The following is a 15,402-nucleotide window of genomic DNA, read 5'->3' as shown; positions in this document are numbered from 1 at the left end:
TGCTACTGACATGGTGTCAGCTTTGAATGCTACGTACCACTTGGCGTGTATTGGTTGGCTTATATTTTCCACTGAAATTGGATTCAACCCATGCCTTAATACAGTATTTGATATCTATTTCCCGCCAAAACTGAGCATGAAGAACTACAGACTGCACCCGCGAAAGCTTCCTTCTACACAGAAGGCTATATGCAAGTTACATCCCTCTCTTTTGTCATTCCCAATCTTGTTACTCCTCCGTATCTCCGACATTCGTCGAAGCGGTGTTCGAATCTAGCATTCTTTGCAACCATGCAGGTGGCTCGAGCGGCCGGCACACCATCTAAGTTGCCAGGCTCTTCTTCCATTCATTCATCACGTACTGCCGCTTCATATGCTCCGCTCTATCTCTCCAGTTCCCTTCGCCACATCGCCTTCGATATCGAAGAACTCGAAGGAATTGCCCTCGATCGCTTGAAGGTTCTTAAGGCAGCAGAAACGGCACGTTCGAATGCCAGTATAGGGCAGCGGTCTGCCGCCGCTGTAGATGCGATTCGAACCTCAATACGTGCGGCAGAGCGCGCAGCAGGTCTTAATATTCCTCCTCCAGGCAATCCTACTCGTGAAGATCGCGTGTTGAAAGATGAGGCCTCTCACTTTCTGCTTCGACTGGCCCTTTGTAAGACCCATGAACACAGAAACTGGTTGCTTTCAACAGAACATGATCTCTTCACCGCGAGACTGGAAGGGGCCGGGGCTGAGTTTGCGCTACAAGCAATTGAGAAGGCGGATGGGCCAACAGTTCGGTTGGCGTCGGCTAGCGACCTTGAGCGCTTTCGACAAGAGCTTGATGCAGTTGCACGGGGCCCCGGTAGAATGAAAGGTGATTCCGGGACAAACTACTACACGGTAGCATTCGAACAGGTTCCTGCTCTTATCAGATATAGGAGAGTGTTTCTGGACAAGGGCATGGCTTATGTACCAGAGCGGAACGTTCTGGATATTGTCTCCTCACAGTTTCGAAGCAAATTGAGTCATGCACTTGTTACAGCTTCGAAGGCAGTGGGACTGGCGGATGGTGATCAGAGAATGAGACCAATTCTGGAGTCCATCAGGCAGCACTATGCCATGGAGGAGCAGGTAAAGGGCTTTGATCCTGCAGCGAGCATTGAAAGAATTAATCTCACCCAGTTGAACGAGTCTCTTCCCGCCATGCCACTGTGTATGGTCAATATGATGACCAGGTTGAGGGAACAGCACCATCTCAGATATGCAGGCAGATTGCAACTGGGTGTATTCCTGAAAGGATGTGGGCTTAACATGGATGAGTCGCTTAGGTTTTGGCGGACAGAATTTGGGAAAGGTGCTATCAATTCAGACAAGTTTGAAAAGAGTTACGCTTACAACATTCGTCATCACTATGGGAGAGAAGGAAAGCGACGCAATCTGGCGCCTTTTCCCTGCATGCGAATAATTAACGATCGCCCGGGGCCCGGTGAGCACAATGGGTGTCCCTACCGAGAGTTTGAAGAGACGCGCCTAAAGCAAGCACTGCGCAGCATTGGAACAGACCCTAACGCTATCCCCGTCATTGCAGCCAAGGCGAAAGAGGGCAATTTTCAGACAGCCTGTGGCATATGTTTCGCGTCCTCACAGCCTGGAATCCATGCTGTTACAGAAACCGGCATGCCAGAGTATATACCAACGCATCCAAATGAATATTTCATCGAAGCTCGCAAACGGCGCTTTGCCCCGAACCCAGATGTCTCCATGCTAGATGCTGACATTGATGAGGAGGAAATGTTGATGGCCGCAGCTGCGGTAGAAAGCCAAAATTCCGACGCGACACCCAAGAAAAGTGGCTCTGACGTCGACAGAGACAATGAAGTGGTCAATCCAAGAACTCCGTTGGAGAAAAAGGATGTCAATTGTGGTAACAATGGGTTGAATGCTTCACCTGGGGTATGTGTACCCGACACACCGGTTCAGGCAACCGCCCATGAGTCGCCAGTAATACGGAAACGAAACGATGATGCCCCAGAACTTCAACAACCCGCTAAACCCGCCAATTTACAATCGAACAAGGATATAGAACAAGAAAACCAACCTTCAACAGAGTCAGGCAATATGACAGGAGCTGACCGAGCTACTGTTTCAACCAACAAGTACAGTAGAGGCAAGGACGGGAGTGCAGAAGATGCTCCTGCATCTCCTAAACGACAGAAAAAAGCTGTGAGTCCGTGATCGATGCAAGCCGGGAAAAGCCCATGCATCTATCAACGCAATGTTATAGCCTCGATACAAATGCCTGTCTTTACTGTTTAACGATTTGCTGGATATCCCCATTAAATCATGGTTGACTTGTCCAAACCTAATTATGAAATTAATCGCGTTCATCGTCGCTTGTAAGCAGTTTTTTGTTCCAGTCAATCTCAGTCTTGACAGACACAATCGTCTCAACAATCTCGACGATGGTCTCAGTATCGTCTTCAACTTTAGCGTAGCAGGCGATTGCTTTGGCCCTCTTCTCTGCCTCTCCTTCTTGGATACGTCGTGCAGACTCCCGGAACGCGCTGAACATATCTCGTTGTTCCTTGCGTCGGGCAGCTTTGCCGCTGCTAACGGAATCTTTGAGGTCTTTGTCTTCCCTTTCATACCGCTCTCTCCGAGTCTTCAATGTCTTCTTGACTTCTCGTTCTTGCTTCGCCGATAAAAGTGGCGGCGGCCTAGGTCTCCACGAAAACTGGTAGAGCTGATCAACATTCACGCGGCACAACTCCTTGCCATAAAGGGTCCATATAACGTACGCGTTGTCGCTGCTGCTTCTCCAGCAGGTGACGGATGATGTTACGAAACGACCAGAGGGATCCCACTGGATATCATTGCAAGAGAAATGCTCGTTGGCACCTACCGGCTCTGGATTCTCCTTGCCCTGGGCGTCGTTCACATCATACCACTCAAGGTTTCCATTTTGGGTGCAGACTGCAGCAAGCAGGATAAACCGACCTTTCGGAGACCAATGCAATTGATTTGCTGTCTTCTTCTCTAAAGTAAACAGCTCCTTAAGCTCGCCGCTCAAGCCTTCCATAGTAAAGAAACTGACATCCGTCTTCCCTGGGACATCACTGTATGCATGAATCACTGCAAAGCGACTGCCATTCGGTTCCCATGCGAATGCGTTGATAATGTCCTTCTCTTTGTATTCGAGGACCTCCACAGGGATATCCTTCGCCTTGACACGAAATAGCTCGAAGTTCGTAAACTGACCTTTCCGGCTCTTAGTTAATCTGTCGACCTTGCAACATAAAAACTTTCCTTCTTGTTGCCAGTGCAAAACAATCGTGGAGACTGAGAAAAGAGCCTTTTGACGAATTTCTTTCTTTGATGGCAATTCGATAAGAGACACTCTAGCCGGGGAGTCGTTAACTTCTGGAGTCCAATACGCCATAATGTTATCCTTTGGCGACCACGCGAAACCCCTGACATGAGGAATCTTGATGGATTTCTTATCCACCAAACCCATGTCGGGAGTTTGGTACACGGAGATAGCATTTTCATTCAGACGAGCGAAGTATTTGTCATCGTGCGACCAGTTGAAGATTGGCCACGGAATGCTTCCGTCTGAATCTAAAATCGATCGTGGAGGCCCCATGAAGCCACGCTTTCTTCTCCCAGTGAGAATATCCCATACAACCAGGGCCCTGGGGTTGCGCTTGTCATCCCGCTCGGGCTCCGTTCCGTTGAAAGTAACGAGATAGTTCTCGCACGGTGAAAAATCGAGCATCGTCACGCTCACATGCTCAAAGCGCATGATGAGACCGTATTCTACCTCGGCGTCCTTCTGTACAGGGAGACGGCCCCACAGCTTGATACCACGTGAATGGAATGTGGCAACGTAGGTCCCACGAGGGGACCAAATGGCAGCGGCTTCAGTCCACTTAAGGCGAGCGAAGTCCTGTCAAACGCAAAGACACCATACCACAGATAATCACATAGGAGTGCGATTGGCGTAAGCAGAAACGGGTTAGTACATCAACGAAGCAACAGCGGAGTGACCGGCTCTTAAAGTACGCAGGTCGAGTCAAGTCTAAGAATATTGTAGCTCAGAAACAGCCTCTAATGTTTTCCACAAATCCTGGATGTAGGTATGCAGTACCTACTATATATCCAGGCTTCGGGAAAAAATGAAGAAATCATCAAGGCCATAGGCAAGATTGCGAACTTGCGTGCAAAAAAAGAAAATGGGACAAAGACTTACAAGCTGAGGTTTGACGACATGATCATGCCAATATATACTGGTCTCATCCTGATGGCGGATCATGAACTGGTCCCTGCCGCGCTCATCTAAGAGATAGCTCTTGAAATTGGGGCGGTCTCTATCCGCAACTGGGAGCGCCTGGGGTGGAACAAACTCGTCGGGCATTTGCTGCAAGCGCTCGAAGTCGCCCGCCGTGCATGCCCAGAACCGATGTGCACGATCCAGCTGAAAATTATGCAACAAAGCTATAGCTTTGTGAGCCTCTTCAGGGCTGATGTATTCCGCAATTGCATATCCAAGGGAAGAACCATTTTCCCCCTGGACAAACTCCAAAAAGGGTTTATCGCCGCCATCACGGCGCAGTCGACCGGCTGCTTCGAAACGCGGAGTTAGCTTCGAAACAAGACGTGGGTACTTCTCGGCTCCGATCTTTGGAACATTGTCGACAACGACGACGCAGTCCTTTGCGACCCGTTGCATCTCTTCGCGCTTACGGTTGAAGTCATCTTGAAGAGCCTGGTCAAGGCCCTCGAGGGGTTGTTCCGTTGCCAGAGCAGGCATCTCGATCTGGACGAAATGACGACTTCTTACTTAGATCGTCAAGCTCGCGAATCTGTGAAAGTTTTGAGGTCTGCTCCTGGGTGAAACAATAGACCCGGTCAAAGGAGGAATGATGTCCATGCTGGGATCGATCCGGGACAACGTCGCCGGTGTCTTCATTACACAAGACAGCTTACTGTAAAGCAGGGCACTGCAGTTTTGCACAGACGATGTACAGTAGCCTACTTTTGTTACACGTGTAATAAATCCTATCATACCTTGTGCACCATTGGTGCAGTGCTGCTGTTCGTTGTTTATTATTCCCGGGGACACCATCTCACCGTTACTCGTAGTCGCCCTGAGGAGGCTCAAGCATCCCTCTGACGACTCTTATCCCCACTGACGGGGTGCAGCTGACCTTCTCATTTCCTTTGACTCGCATTGCGTTGATTCACTTCATCCCCCGTGCTATAATATTCCATTTTCGTCGCGCTGCCCCACAGATCCCCGCCACCAGCAGCCGCAATGTCTCACCAAACTGGGAGGGACATCGTTTCTCAAGCTGAGTTGGAGGATCTTGTTGCTGCGCGAGCGAGTCGCGACCCGGTTCCGATCCTTAAGCACAAAGCGGACGCTGTCGTGATGCGTCGCCTTAAGGACGTTGCTTTGCGAGGATGCGAGGGCCATGTTCGTACGCTTGCAGAATGTTCAGAAGGTCGCCTGTTGTCTGTTGTCTGGCATTGTCGTGCTTTCAGCAAGGCAGTCGATCAGTGCATGCGCGAATATGGAGCTGATGAACATCTGAAAGATGAACTCCGCAGACGGTACGTTACTTGAATTGCAGACGCCGGTATGAATGTTCGTCATTCGAGCATCATGTTCTTACGTGCTGACATGATCCCATCTACGCTCGTGTCAACCTGCAGCCACGGCGCAAAGTATCCCCGAGCCGTCAAAGGTTATCGCGAATCTTCAAATATAATAGAAGAAAAGACGGAAGCGACTACATAGAAAGGGAACGTGCATCCGTTCTGCAAGCATAACTCTGCGGCCTTGAAAACCAAAGGAGCATCTAAGTTACAAGGTTTCGCTCGCAGCGTGTCTAGATGTGCAGAGAACGATGGCTACCGAGGTGACGCAGATGTGAGGTCGCAGCGCTATGGGGTGAAAATTATAGAATCGCGATGGGGAACTGGATATTCTCGAGGACACTTGTACATTTTGCCAATGTAGAAGTGTCGGGCATGAAGGTCATGATTTCCCCAGCCTATAGCAAGTGCGAGTATTGTACTAAATCTGATTTAGGATTTTAGAATTTTAGAAACGATACAGTTGCGTTTGCAACGCTAACCTAACACACACCAGCCCACTGATCTTGGGTGTCGCAGCAGTCCGCGGAATCCGCTCCCCTCGACGGCCAATGTCATCCAATTACCACACACCGAAATGTTGCGAGGGGATTGCCTGATCCACATTTGGTTTGGAACAAACGCTTTCTCGTAGGGTGAAGAAACCTCATGAGTTTTTCATTATGACCCATTGCTCATGAGCGAACCGAAGTTGTATCAAAAGCCCAGGAAAAGTTCACAAGAAATGCTTGTCCGAATAGATATTATAGAGCAAACAGTATGGGCGACGAAGTATGAAAACAGAATTCAAGATAGGGTAACTCGCCCTGCCACATTAAAGACAATCCAAAAAGTGGTTGTGCGAGCAACTAATGAAGTTGTTTTACACTTGTTTTGACTTGAGGACCGAAGTAAGCCGAGTGGACACGTTTAAGATGACAGCCAGCGGGAACAGGCAAAAAGGTGAAAACAGAAGGTAAATAGCAAGACGCCATTGTGGAAGGATAAAATCATACGAATATATCATATAGAGCAAAGTCTTTGTGCAGACAGACGTGGCTCGGCAAATGGCCAGGACAGCGAAAGAAGCTTGAGTTTTTTGGGTATTGAATGATATTGTGAGATAGAGGCAGAGTAGAATGTCAATGCCACCAAGGAAATACGTGAATTTCAAAAACTTGTCACTTTCGTCAAGGAACAGTGTGTCGATTTTGGCGTAGACATTGAAGATCTTGCACAGCCATCCTAGATCCCCGTCTTCGAAAGTTCTTGGTCGCAGGACAACGTAAAGCCAGTCAGGAATGAGGACGAATAAGTTCACAATGTACCACAATCGAATCCATTCTCCGAAGAGAGATGTAGCCATAATTCAGGTTGTTTTGGCTTGTTCTTTTACCTTGTGGCAGTTGCTCTTATTTGAACCTTCGACGCTAAGTTGCGAGATGATTTGCCAAACGACAGGGGAGTTAATCATGAAAAGGAAGGACCTGTCTAGGCCTCCGAACGCGGAATTTTGGTACAGTGACTCTCTGTGATATTAGAGCATGTGCGCAAACGTAAAATTTTACGTTTTTGAATTACAGTAGTTGGCCGCTCTCACGAAACGTAAAATTTCACGTTTGAGAAACGTCACAAAATGAAACTGTTTTACGTTCCGTTCATTTTGCGACGTTTTTTTCACACTTGGACTTGTCAAATTTCCACGTTTGAGAGCGTGGACGACCTGCAACATCATCGATCCCCGGGCTCCACCGCGGACATGGCCCCTAGGAAGGCGTCGCGGCGCTGCCGCAGCGCCCAAGAGCGGCCTCGCCCGCCGCACGCGCAACCAAGCCCGCACCGAGGGTCGCACCCCTGCCGTCCTGGCTAAACCCCGTGTGCGAGCGCGAGAACCCGCGACATCGAACCGTCCTTCTCCACCCCCCGCAGCCGCACCGACCGCACGTGCCGAGGCCCACGACCTTGCGCCTCGCACACCAACTAGGCCTGGCGCCGCCGCCGGGCCCCGCTCGCGTGCGGATGTCCCGGCAGAGGTACTCACGCCGGGGAAGACACAGACCACTTTCGGCGCGTGTGTTTTTGGAACAGAGTGTCGTACTGCGGGTGCAAGCCTGCAGCGCACTTCGCACTACGGCGGCTGGTGCCGCTCGCCAATGCACGGGCAGTGCAGCCCGCTATTCGCTGCCTCACAGACTGTTGAGGCGCTCAGCGGGGTTTTTGTGTGCACCGTCGACTGCGCGCGGCAGCGGATTGCAGAGCTGTCGGACAGCCCGATTATAGATGAGAGGGAGAAGGCCGCTGGCCTTACCGAGGGCGTTAAGCTATACTTTCAGCAAGAGGCCGAGCGCCTGCTTAGGCCCACGAAAGAGACGCTCCACTTCAAGCCATGGTCTGCTTAGGCCGCGGGGGACGGTGGCTTGGACACCGATGATGATGACGACGACAACGACGGCGACGATGACGGCGACGATGACAGTGACGATGAAGACGACGATGACGACGACGACGACAACAACAACATCAACAGCAACAGCAACAAAACAGATAAGGGTGAGGAGAGTGGCAGCGCGGCTGATGGTGTGGGCGCAGTGGCGCGAAGACGAAAGAGGCCGACATGGCAATCTGCAAGCGGCGCGGTCTCGATCCGCAAGGTGCCGGGGCTGGAGCTGTACATCTCCGAGGTGTGCGTTGAGGAAGAGGTTGGGCGAGCAGCACATGGGGCCAAAGGCCCCACCTGGGGCAATGTTCTCGCCCGTGTTCAGAGCAGGTTCTTGCACGTCCCTCTCAGCATTGCGAAGCTGAAGGGCGCGTATAAGAAACTCAAGACCGACCGGTACTCTGAGCTCAAGAGAAAGTACGTCACGCCAACCGGAGCAGGCGGAATGCCTGATGCAAGCGACAGAGTGTTGAGGAGCATTCAGACCCTTATCGACATTGAGGCCGAGGCCCTCAATAGGACCTCGGAGAAAAAGGAATAGCGAACCCGCAAGGCGGAGGCAACAAGGCGAACAATGCTTGCGGCAGTGAGAACTTCTCGAGGGCTCTTCCCCGAAAGCAAGGAGGTGACTGGGGATGAGGGTGACACGGCCGACGACCGGGGCAGCGATCCCAACCCTGACTGCGGCGTGCCCGAGGCGCTTGCAGGGCAGGATGGCGATGGCGATGCCATTACGCTGGCGCCGTCGACCCACAAGCGTCCCAGCGGCAGCGCTGGCGGCCCCAGGCCAAAGAAGCGAAGGGCGACGGCGTCAGACTCGAGAGAGCTGCTTCTGAAAGAGATGTCGAGCATGCGGGGGGCGGCTAGGGGCCTGTACGACCGTCGTGACGCCGATACAGACAGGAGTGAGAGCGTCATGTCGAGGGTAGCTGCAGCAGCGGAGGCCACCGCAGGCGCCAGCAGCGCAGGCGACGGCAGGGTGATCGACATGCTGCAGACCTTCGCGTCTGGGGTTAATAATGGAGGCTCTGGTTCTGACGCGCGCCTGGCCACGCTAGAAGGTGCAGTCACGGGGCTGGGGAGCAAGGTTGAGGGCATGGCGTCCTCCATAGAGCAAATTCTTAGCCATCTCACCAAAAAGTGACACGCCTGCGGCTTCGATTAATGTGGTCGCCCGCATGCGCCGTCTACTAGTCGTCACTCATAAACAAGGCAGCTTTTACATGTTGCAAGACAGCGCACTGCAAGTCAAAGGCCTCCATCTCCTCCAGGTCGTGCTGCCTCGCACTTGGCGACGTACTCAACAGACTCTTCGTACAATTGTATCATTATGCCCCCGGCAAGGCATGCCCCTTCTGCATCCTTGTACTCGTCCAGCCGCAGCTCATGCAAGTCGTCGCATAAATGCTCTTCGATGTGAGGCGGCTCGCAGGTGAAGTACTGCGATGCTTGCGTCGGCTCGAGGCACGCTATGGCGTTCCATAATACTACAATTGACAACACGTGCATGGCAACTGGCCGCTGCCCGACAACGAAGTTCTGGTTGTATTTGAGCCACGGAAACTTGGCCTCAACACCCCCAAACCCCCATTCGGCAGTGATACGGAGGCTATTCATCAGCTCATTGAAGGCCCGCTTCTCAAGCGACGTAGGATTGCGATGCCCGCGGCAACAAACAGCGCTGCGAGCGTACGCTGCGTCATTATACACGTTGTGATCCGGGAGAAACGCCGTCATGCATTCGATGAGCGTTGACTGGGTGACAATGCTTCCGTCGGCATGGCACCTGCCAAACGGCCCTTGATAGTCGAGAATGAGCCCATCAGGGCAATTCACAGCCTGATACGCGAGGTTGTGCCCGTATTTTGCGTTGTAAAGCGCGTTCTGCATTGAATTCTCACCCGGGCGCGCTGTGCGCAGCCTCGACCCGTCCAAAAAGCTGACGCAGCTGTCAAAAGGGCAGTCAAATTCCCGAACGGCCCTCACGATTCTCCTTAGGCGGGTTGAGCCAAGGATGCGCTGCGGGATGCGCACGCTAGCCCACCACTTCGACACGATGATGCAGCTCATCGCTTTCACGATGCGGGACACTGCCGTGCGATCTCGGCCGCGATACAACGCGACCGTGGAGTCACGGCAGTTTTCGCCGAAGTATCTTAGATATATCAACAGCGCTTCTATACTGCATACCGCCAATCGGTTTACGCAGTATAGCAACTCCGGTAGGCGGAGGGCGTCATGCAGTCGCTTGAAATTAATTCGGTCAATTCGGAAGCTCACCTTGGACTCGTGGGCGGTCATTTCGGAGCTGAGGGCGTACGTATGCAGCCGCGGCCGCCTGTGCGCCCCACCAAACACGCTACTTCCCCCTTGGAGCCGCAGCACCACCCTGCATCTCGAGTACAGAGCGAGCATGACTATGGCCAGCTCCGATTCCTCCTTCGCCAGTCTCTCCTGGCTTTCAACAGCGGCCGCAGCGGCTGCAGCCAAGGCCAAACCCTGCACGCGCCTCCTATGCTGGGCCCTACGCCTCAACCACACCGCAGTAATGATGACTAGCGTCGCAAAGATGACAAGATACGAAGTTAGTGCCACAAGGCCCCATCGTCGACACACGCCGCGCTTTCGCAAACGCACCGACGCCTAAAAGCCTCCGCTGCTGATGCTCGGGAAGCGCCATATCAACCGCTGAAGGTGGCGGACCGCCGAGCCACAGCACTAGTAGGGGGACACACTCGTCACGCGCGCAGTGTTCGTCGTTGATAACGTTAGATGGCAGAGGCCAAGAAGTTGCAGTTCCTGGGTGAAGGCCAGGGGAACGTAAGAAGACGTAGATTTTCACGTTTTTGCAGCTTGCGCACAAGCTCCGCAAATTTTTACGTTTTCTTCTGTAAGTTTTTTTGCCGTCAGGAGCAAACGCAAAAATTTTACGTTTCTTGCGCACATGCTCTATTGTAGAGATGCCCTATTGATCCCAGAGCTACTTGGGACGTACGGCCGTTTCCTTATCACGGTGCACGAAACAAGAGGCGACCGCGTCTCTACTTTAGCGCCGACGGACAGACGTCCGCTGCCCGAGACGACCTTTCGGTTGCAATTAGAGTTGAACGGGCGTCCGCCGCTGACGCCCGTTCGCATGCACCGCGCCGATGCACGAGACAGAGTCTGCCGCTGGAAGGCGGTGGAGAAAGGACCGGCGACGAGGGATATAAAAAAAGGCAGCGCCCTCCCGGGAATCAGCCCGGAGAGGGCGAACTCGCCACTACTCTTGTTTTTCTGGTTAGCGTACCAAACGCTAACCTAGCCCTATGCTGCATAGGTGATGAAAATTGCGTCACTTTGAAGAAGTGATTTTGCGTGAACTTTGGGTACAATTAGTGACGTTTTTGAGAGATCGTTCACTGAAAATGTAGTGATTGGTCACTCTCTGTAGTGAATCATCACTGCAATGTAGTGAACAGCACAAAAATGTTGGCAAACTGAGTGACGTCACTCACAATCAATGCGGAAACATCACTAAATCACCCAAAGTCACCTTCCAACATCACTTTTCTCTCCCACGGTCACCCCTATCACAAAAACGGGCCCTATCGCCCTTGCGCTTAGGAAAGACGGTTGAGGGGATGAAATCAACCAACGCTTTCACTTTCATGGTACTGCGACCTGCCTGTAGCTTCGGAAAAGAAGCTGCACTGAACATCTTTGTGCCTGGATCTGTGTGCTACTATGTCTAACAATACATACAGTACGAGCCAACAGCAAAAATCAGTAGTTCATGCAGACCCTATTTTTGACTCGGAACCACACTTTGACAACTCTTTGTCTTCAGAAGAACGACCCTGTCAACTGCTCGGTCAACAAGATCGGTCGTTGCTCCCCGCGTTGTCACACGAAACCGACGCTCCGTCGAGTAATAACTGCATGACCGATGGACAAGCTTCATGCAGCTCGCCAGCAGCTGCTCCTCCAAGCGCTTACCAAATGTCTACAATGGTAATTCCTCCCACTGATACAGCTCTACTAACAGTTCGAACAACACCTGACTACTCCTCCAGCCCCGTCATTGGATGATGGGGACCATCCTTTTTCCCAGGAGCTTTCTGAAATGTTGGAAATCTCTTCAAAGTCCGGATCAGAAGACGAAAGTTGCACATCGGACGCCCACGTTTCGGAAGAAGAAGTCATTGCTCTTCGTAGTTCAACCTTTAACGCTGCAACACGGGATAATGCTGAGGTTAATGCGCAAAAAAACGTCATTGAGGACCACTGGTCTGGAATATTTACGGAAGAAGATGACGTTGTCCTTGACTCCATCGTCGATGACGATTTGAACAATGATGTGGGTGAGGCGGAAGTGTTTGCAAACAGCGAAAGGGAGGATACACGTTCGATTTCACAGCGCCATGGGGGGCTCCCTGGCTGGGACTATTTGTCGGCATTCGCACAGACAGAAATCATCGTCGACAACGTTGACGAGACACTAGCACCAATTTTTGTTAAGGAGGCAAACGCCGTTCTTGAAAATGTTTGTGATGATGTGAAAGGTTCGAATACTATAGCTCGAGGATATGTTTCCGCCGCAATTGATGGCTTCGTGCCTAGCCGATTCGAAGTTTTTAAATCGATGTTGCCGACAAGCGTACTCGAAAAGGTTCGAGAAGCAGTTAATCGGGTTCTTGTTGCAAGAAACAGGAAGACTGTGGACGTTGCGGAGCTAATGGCCGTAATAGCACAGCATGTTCTTTGTTCGGCCTACGGGGAGTCAGTGTCCACCGTATCTAACCGCGACAACTCTGGGTTTTTCTATCATATGGGAGTGGACGCAGGCCGTCATAAAGATGTTTGGTCTGCCCTCAGCTGCACAAAACAAAGGCGAGGGAGAGTGGAGCATAATTATACTGGTTGGAGCAACAAGCCGTCCAGAGGAAATGCGTTGATCACAGAGATGGAGCAAGAATGCTCGGCTGTGAACAGGAGACTCTTATACATACCGAGGGCCACTCTTTTCTCACTAGATGATGATCATCTTAGGCTGAGTTCCAGAGCCGTAACAAAATACACAAACCTGCAGCAACTGAACAATCCCTCAAAAGCCCTTGGTCCTGTGAGCAATGCACTCTGCTCCGCCCTAAACCCTTTCATACTTGCATGTCACTACTCAAGACCACGAGAGAAATTGGTAGACGTCTGGGAAAGACTTGTTCAGCTAGTTCAAGGAGCTCCAACAAGGGGTTCACTTTCTCTTATGGCCGATGCAATATTTGCGGCTGACCGCGGATACAACACGAAGGAAACCATTTCGTTCGTTAACGAAACTTTGGGGGCTACTGGGTTGGGTACACACAAGAGATCATTAGATTTCCCTTATGTGTTTGGAAACGGACCAATCTCCAAGAGACATAAAGGTATGTCTGTCTCTGAAAAGGGCTGTCGTGCTATCTATCGTGCTCGGAAGAAGGTGACAAGCGGGAATGTAAGAACTTTGGAAGCTGCTGTTTATAGGGAACGCTCCAGCCGCCGTATCGCTGCAATGTACCATAACAACGACCGGCTTTTCTCGACGAGAAAATTCACGTTGATACCTCGTAACTCTTTTCGCGTGGGAATTAATGACGAAAAGCTAGAACAGCTACAGACTGTATATGAAAGATTGTCGCGATCTCGTAGATCCACGGAACTATCTCGTACAGGACTAGTACCATCAACTGTAAGAACGAAAGTCGAACAGGTCGTACATCGAGTGCGGCAATTAAAGTTTTTGCAATCCGAGGATCCCGGGTGGTTCCTCGCCCGTGCGTTCTCTTTCACATCTAGAACTTCTCATGGCTTTTTTATTACTGTGGCAAGCAACTTTGAAAAAAATATTAACGGTCTATCACTGCTGTTGAGAGGACAGCGCCTGGATCCCCACGCGTCCAGGATGTCAGAAGATGCAGAAATCGGAAGGCGGATACTGTCGCTGAAATGGAGCACAGTATTGGAGAGTTTAAATGTCCTAAAGAGGACTGCGTTGGCAACTGTAGAGCAGGGTGCTGTAACATCTTTTTTACAGGCAAACGATGACGAACTCAGTGACATGCGCAAAGAAGACCTTCTGAATATGTTAGCACGGATAGGTCGCCGACAGCCGTCTTCTCTCCGAAAACAGCAAATCATTGACAAAATTGTTTGTATCAAACAGGCTGTTCGTGCGGGAACGGATACACTGGAAGAGCCGGAATTCTTGGATGATGAGGGAAGAAGAGATCGAGACGAAAAAGCAGTAAAAAAGGAGCTTATAAAAACGTCATTGTCGTCGTGGGTAATGAAACCTTTAGTGGCTACTGCGGGGATGAAAGAGGGCTGCATAAATGAAGCTGAGGTGCTGAAGGCACTCGTTGCCTTTATTGACAGTACACCGTGCACTGAAGCAGGTGCAAACAACGTAGCTCAAAGAACTTCTTTTTCTCAGGATGATGGAAGCACACATTTTCGTGTTGATTACATAAAAAGCCTAGGGCTAGTCTGTCAGAGAGGAAACGAAATGCTTGGAGACAGCCCGGATGGTCTATGCGGTATTGTAGGACCTGATAACGAGGTGCTTTGCGCCGTGGTAGAGGTCAAAACTATGACTTCTCCACGCACTATTGAAGAAGCTAAGGGTACGGCTGACAGGTTCGGTCCATTTTTTCGTATTACGGGGATTGGGACCTCAAACCGAAATGACAAGCACTTTCATGAATCTGTTCTTTCCACAGCCTATAGGCTTCAATGTCTACACCACGCCATCGTTTTCGGTGTTGAGCACGTTCTGTTCGTTGTCGCCAAGGGAAGTTCAATGGGAAATGGAGAGATAATATTTGCTACACTTCTGCAGTTTTCACAGCTAACTCGTAACAATTACCTACATTGTCTCGAAGGGGTACAGGCTGCTGTATTTTCATGGGTGGGCAATGCTCCAAGTGAGATACCAAAGGACTACGACACATTACTTCGATCCTCATATGCATCTGATCTACATAGCTTTGCGTCATTTTACGGACTTAGCATGGCGTACAAGACGTTGGTTCGAAAAAGAGGAGCACCTTTGCCTCCCGCACGTATGATTCGCCCAACTCTACTGGTTTACTGGAATGCTTTAAAAGGAGGGGTGGATGAGTACAGTAGAGCCATGAAATCTTTGAGCAAGACAAACACTTCAGAAAACCCTATTGCCAGCATTATAGGACGAATAATTTGCTCCCAGGCTAACAATGCTGGTATAGTATCGCCTTGCGATTGCTAGAGAAAAAGGGCTCCTCCCAAGCTCTTCTGTGAACGAAATGGTTAAAACAAAAGGGTACAACAAGCTGAGACATGAC

The 15,402-nt window shown here is 50.9% G+C and overlaps 4 protein-coding genes; 2 read left to right on the top strand and 2 right to left on the bottom strand.

Annotated features, from left to right (window-relative positions):
* Positions 1-189: 189 nt before the first annotated feature.
* Positions 190-2,223, top strand: CHC_T00003365001 (hypothetical protein). The gene has a single exon (XM_005714426.1). The coding sequence runs from the start codon at positions 190-192 to the stop codon at positions 2,221-2,223; it is 2,034 nt and encodes a 677-aa protein (XP_005714483.1).
* A 50-nt stretch (positions 2,224-2,273) lies between these two features.
* Positions 2,274-4,918, bottom strand: CHC_T00009520001 (Translation initiation factor eIF3, subunit B). XM_005714425.1 is given in 4 exon segments: positions 2,274-2,362; positions 2,363-3,934; positions 4,238-4,820; positions 4,893-4,918. 3 exon segments carry the CDS (start codon positions 4,916-4,918, stop codon positions 2,363-2,365), a joined length of 2,181 nt encoding a protein of 726 aa, XP_005714482.1. The 3' UTR covers positions 2,274-2,362.
* Positions 4,919-5,193: 275 nt separating this feature from the next.
* CHC_T00003364001 (hypothetical protein) lies at positions 5,194-6,136 on the top strand. XM_005714424.1 is given in 4 exon segments: positions 5,194-5,302; positions 5,303-5,601; positions 5,704-5,788; positions 5,789-6,136. 2 exon segments carry the CDS (start codon positions 5,303-5,305, stop codon positions 5,786-5,788), a joined length of 384 nt encoding a protein of 127 aa, XP_005714481.1. The 5' UTR covers positions 5,194-5,302; the 3' UTR covers positions 5,789-6,136.
* Positions 6,137-6,508: 372 nt separating this feature from the next.
* CHC_T00003363001 (hypothetical protein) lies at positions 6,509-6,991 on the bottom strand. Its single transcript, XM_005714423.1, has one exon. The coding sequence runs from the start codon at positions 6,989-6,991 to the stop codon at positions 6,509-6,511; it is 483 nt and encodes a 160-aa protein (XP_005714480.1).
* Between the last annotated feature and the right edge of the window lie 8,411 nt (positions 6,992-15,402).

The sequence above is a fragment of the Chondrus crispus genome, genomic scaffold, assembly GCF_000350225.1.
Source record: "Chondrus crispus Stackhouse genomic scaffold, scaffold_186, whole genome shotgun sequence".
Classification (NCBI taxonomy): domain Eukaryota; phylum Rhodophyta; class Florideophyceae; order Gigartinales; family Gigartinaceae; genus Chondrus; species Chondrus crispus.
This window is presented reverse-complemented; position numbering and strand designations above follow the sequence as displayed.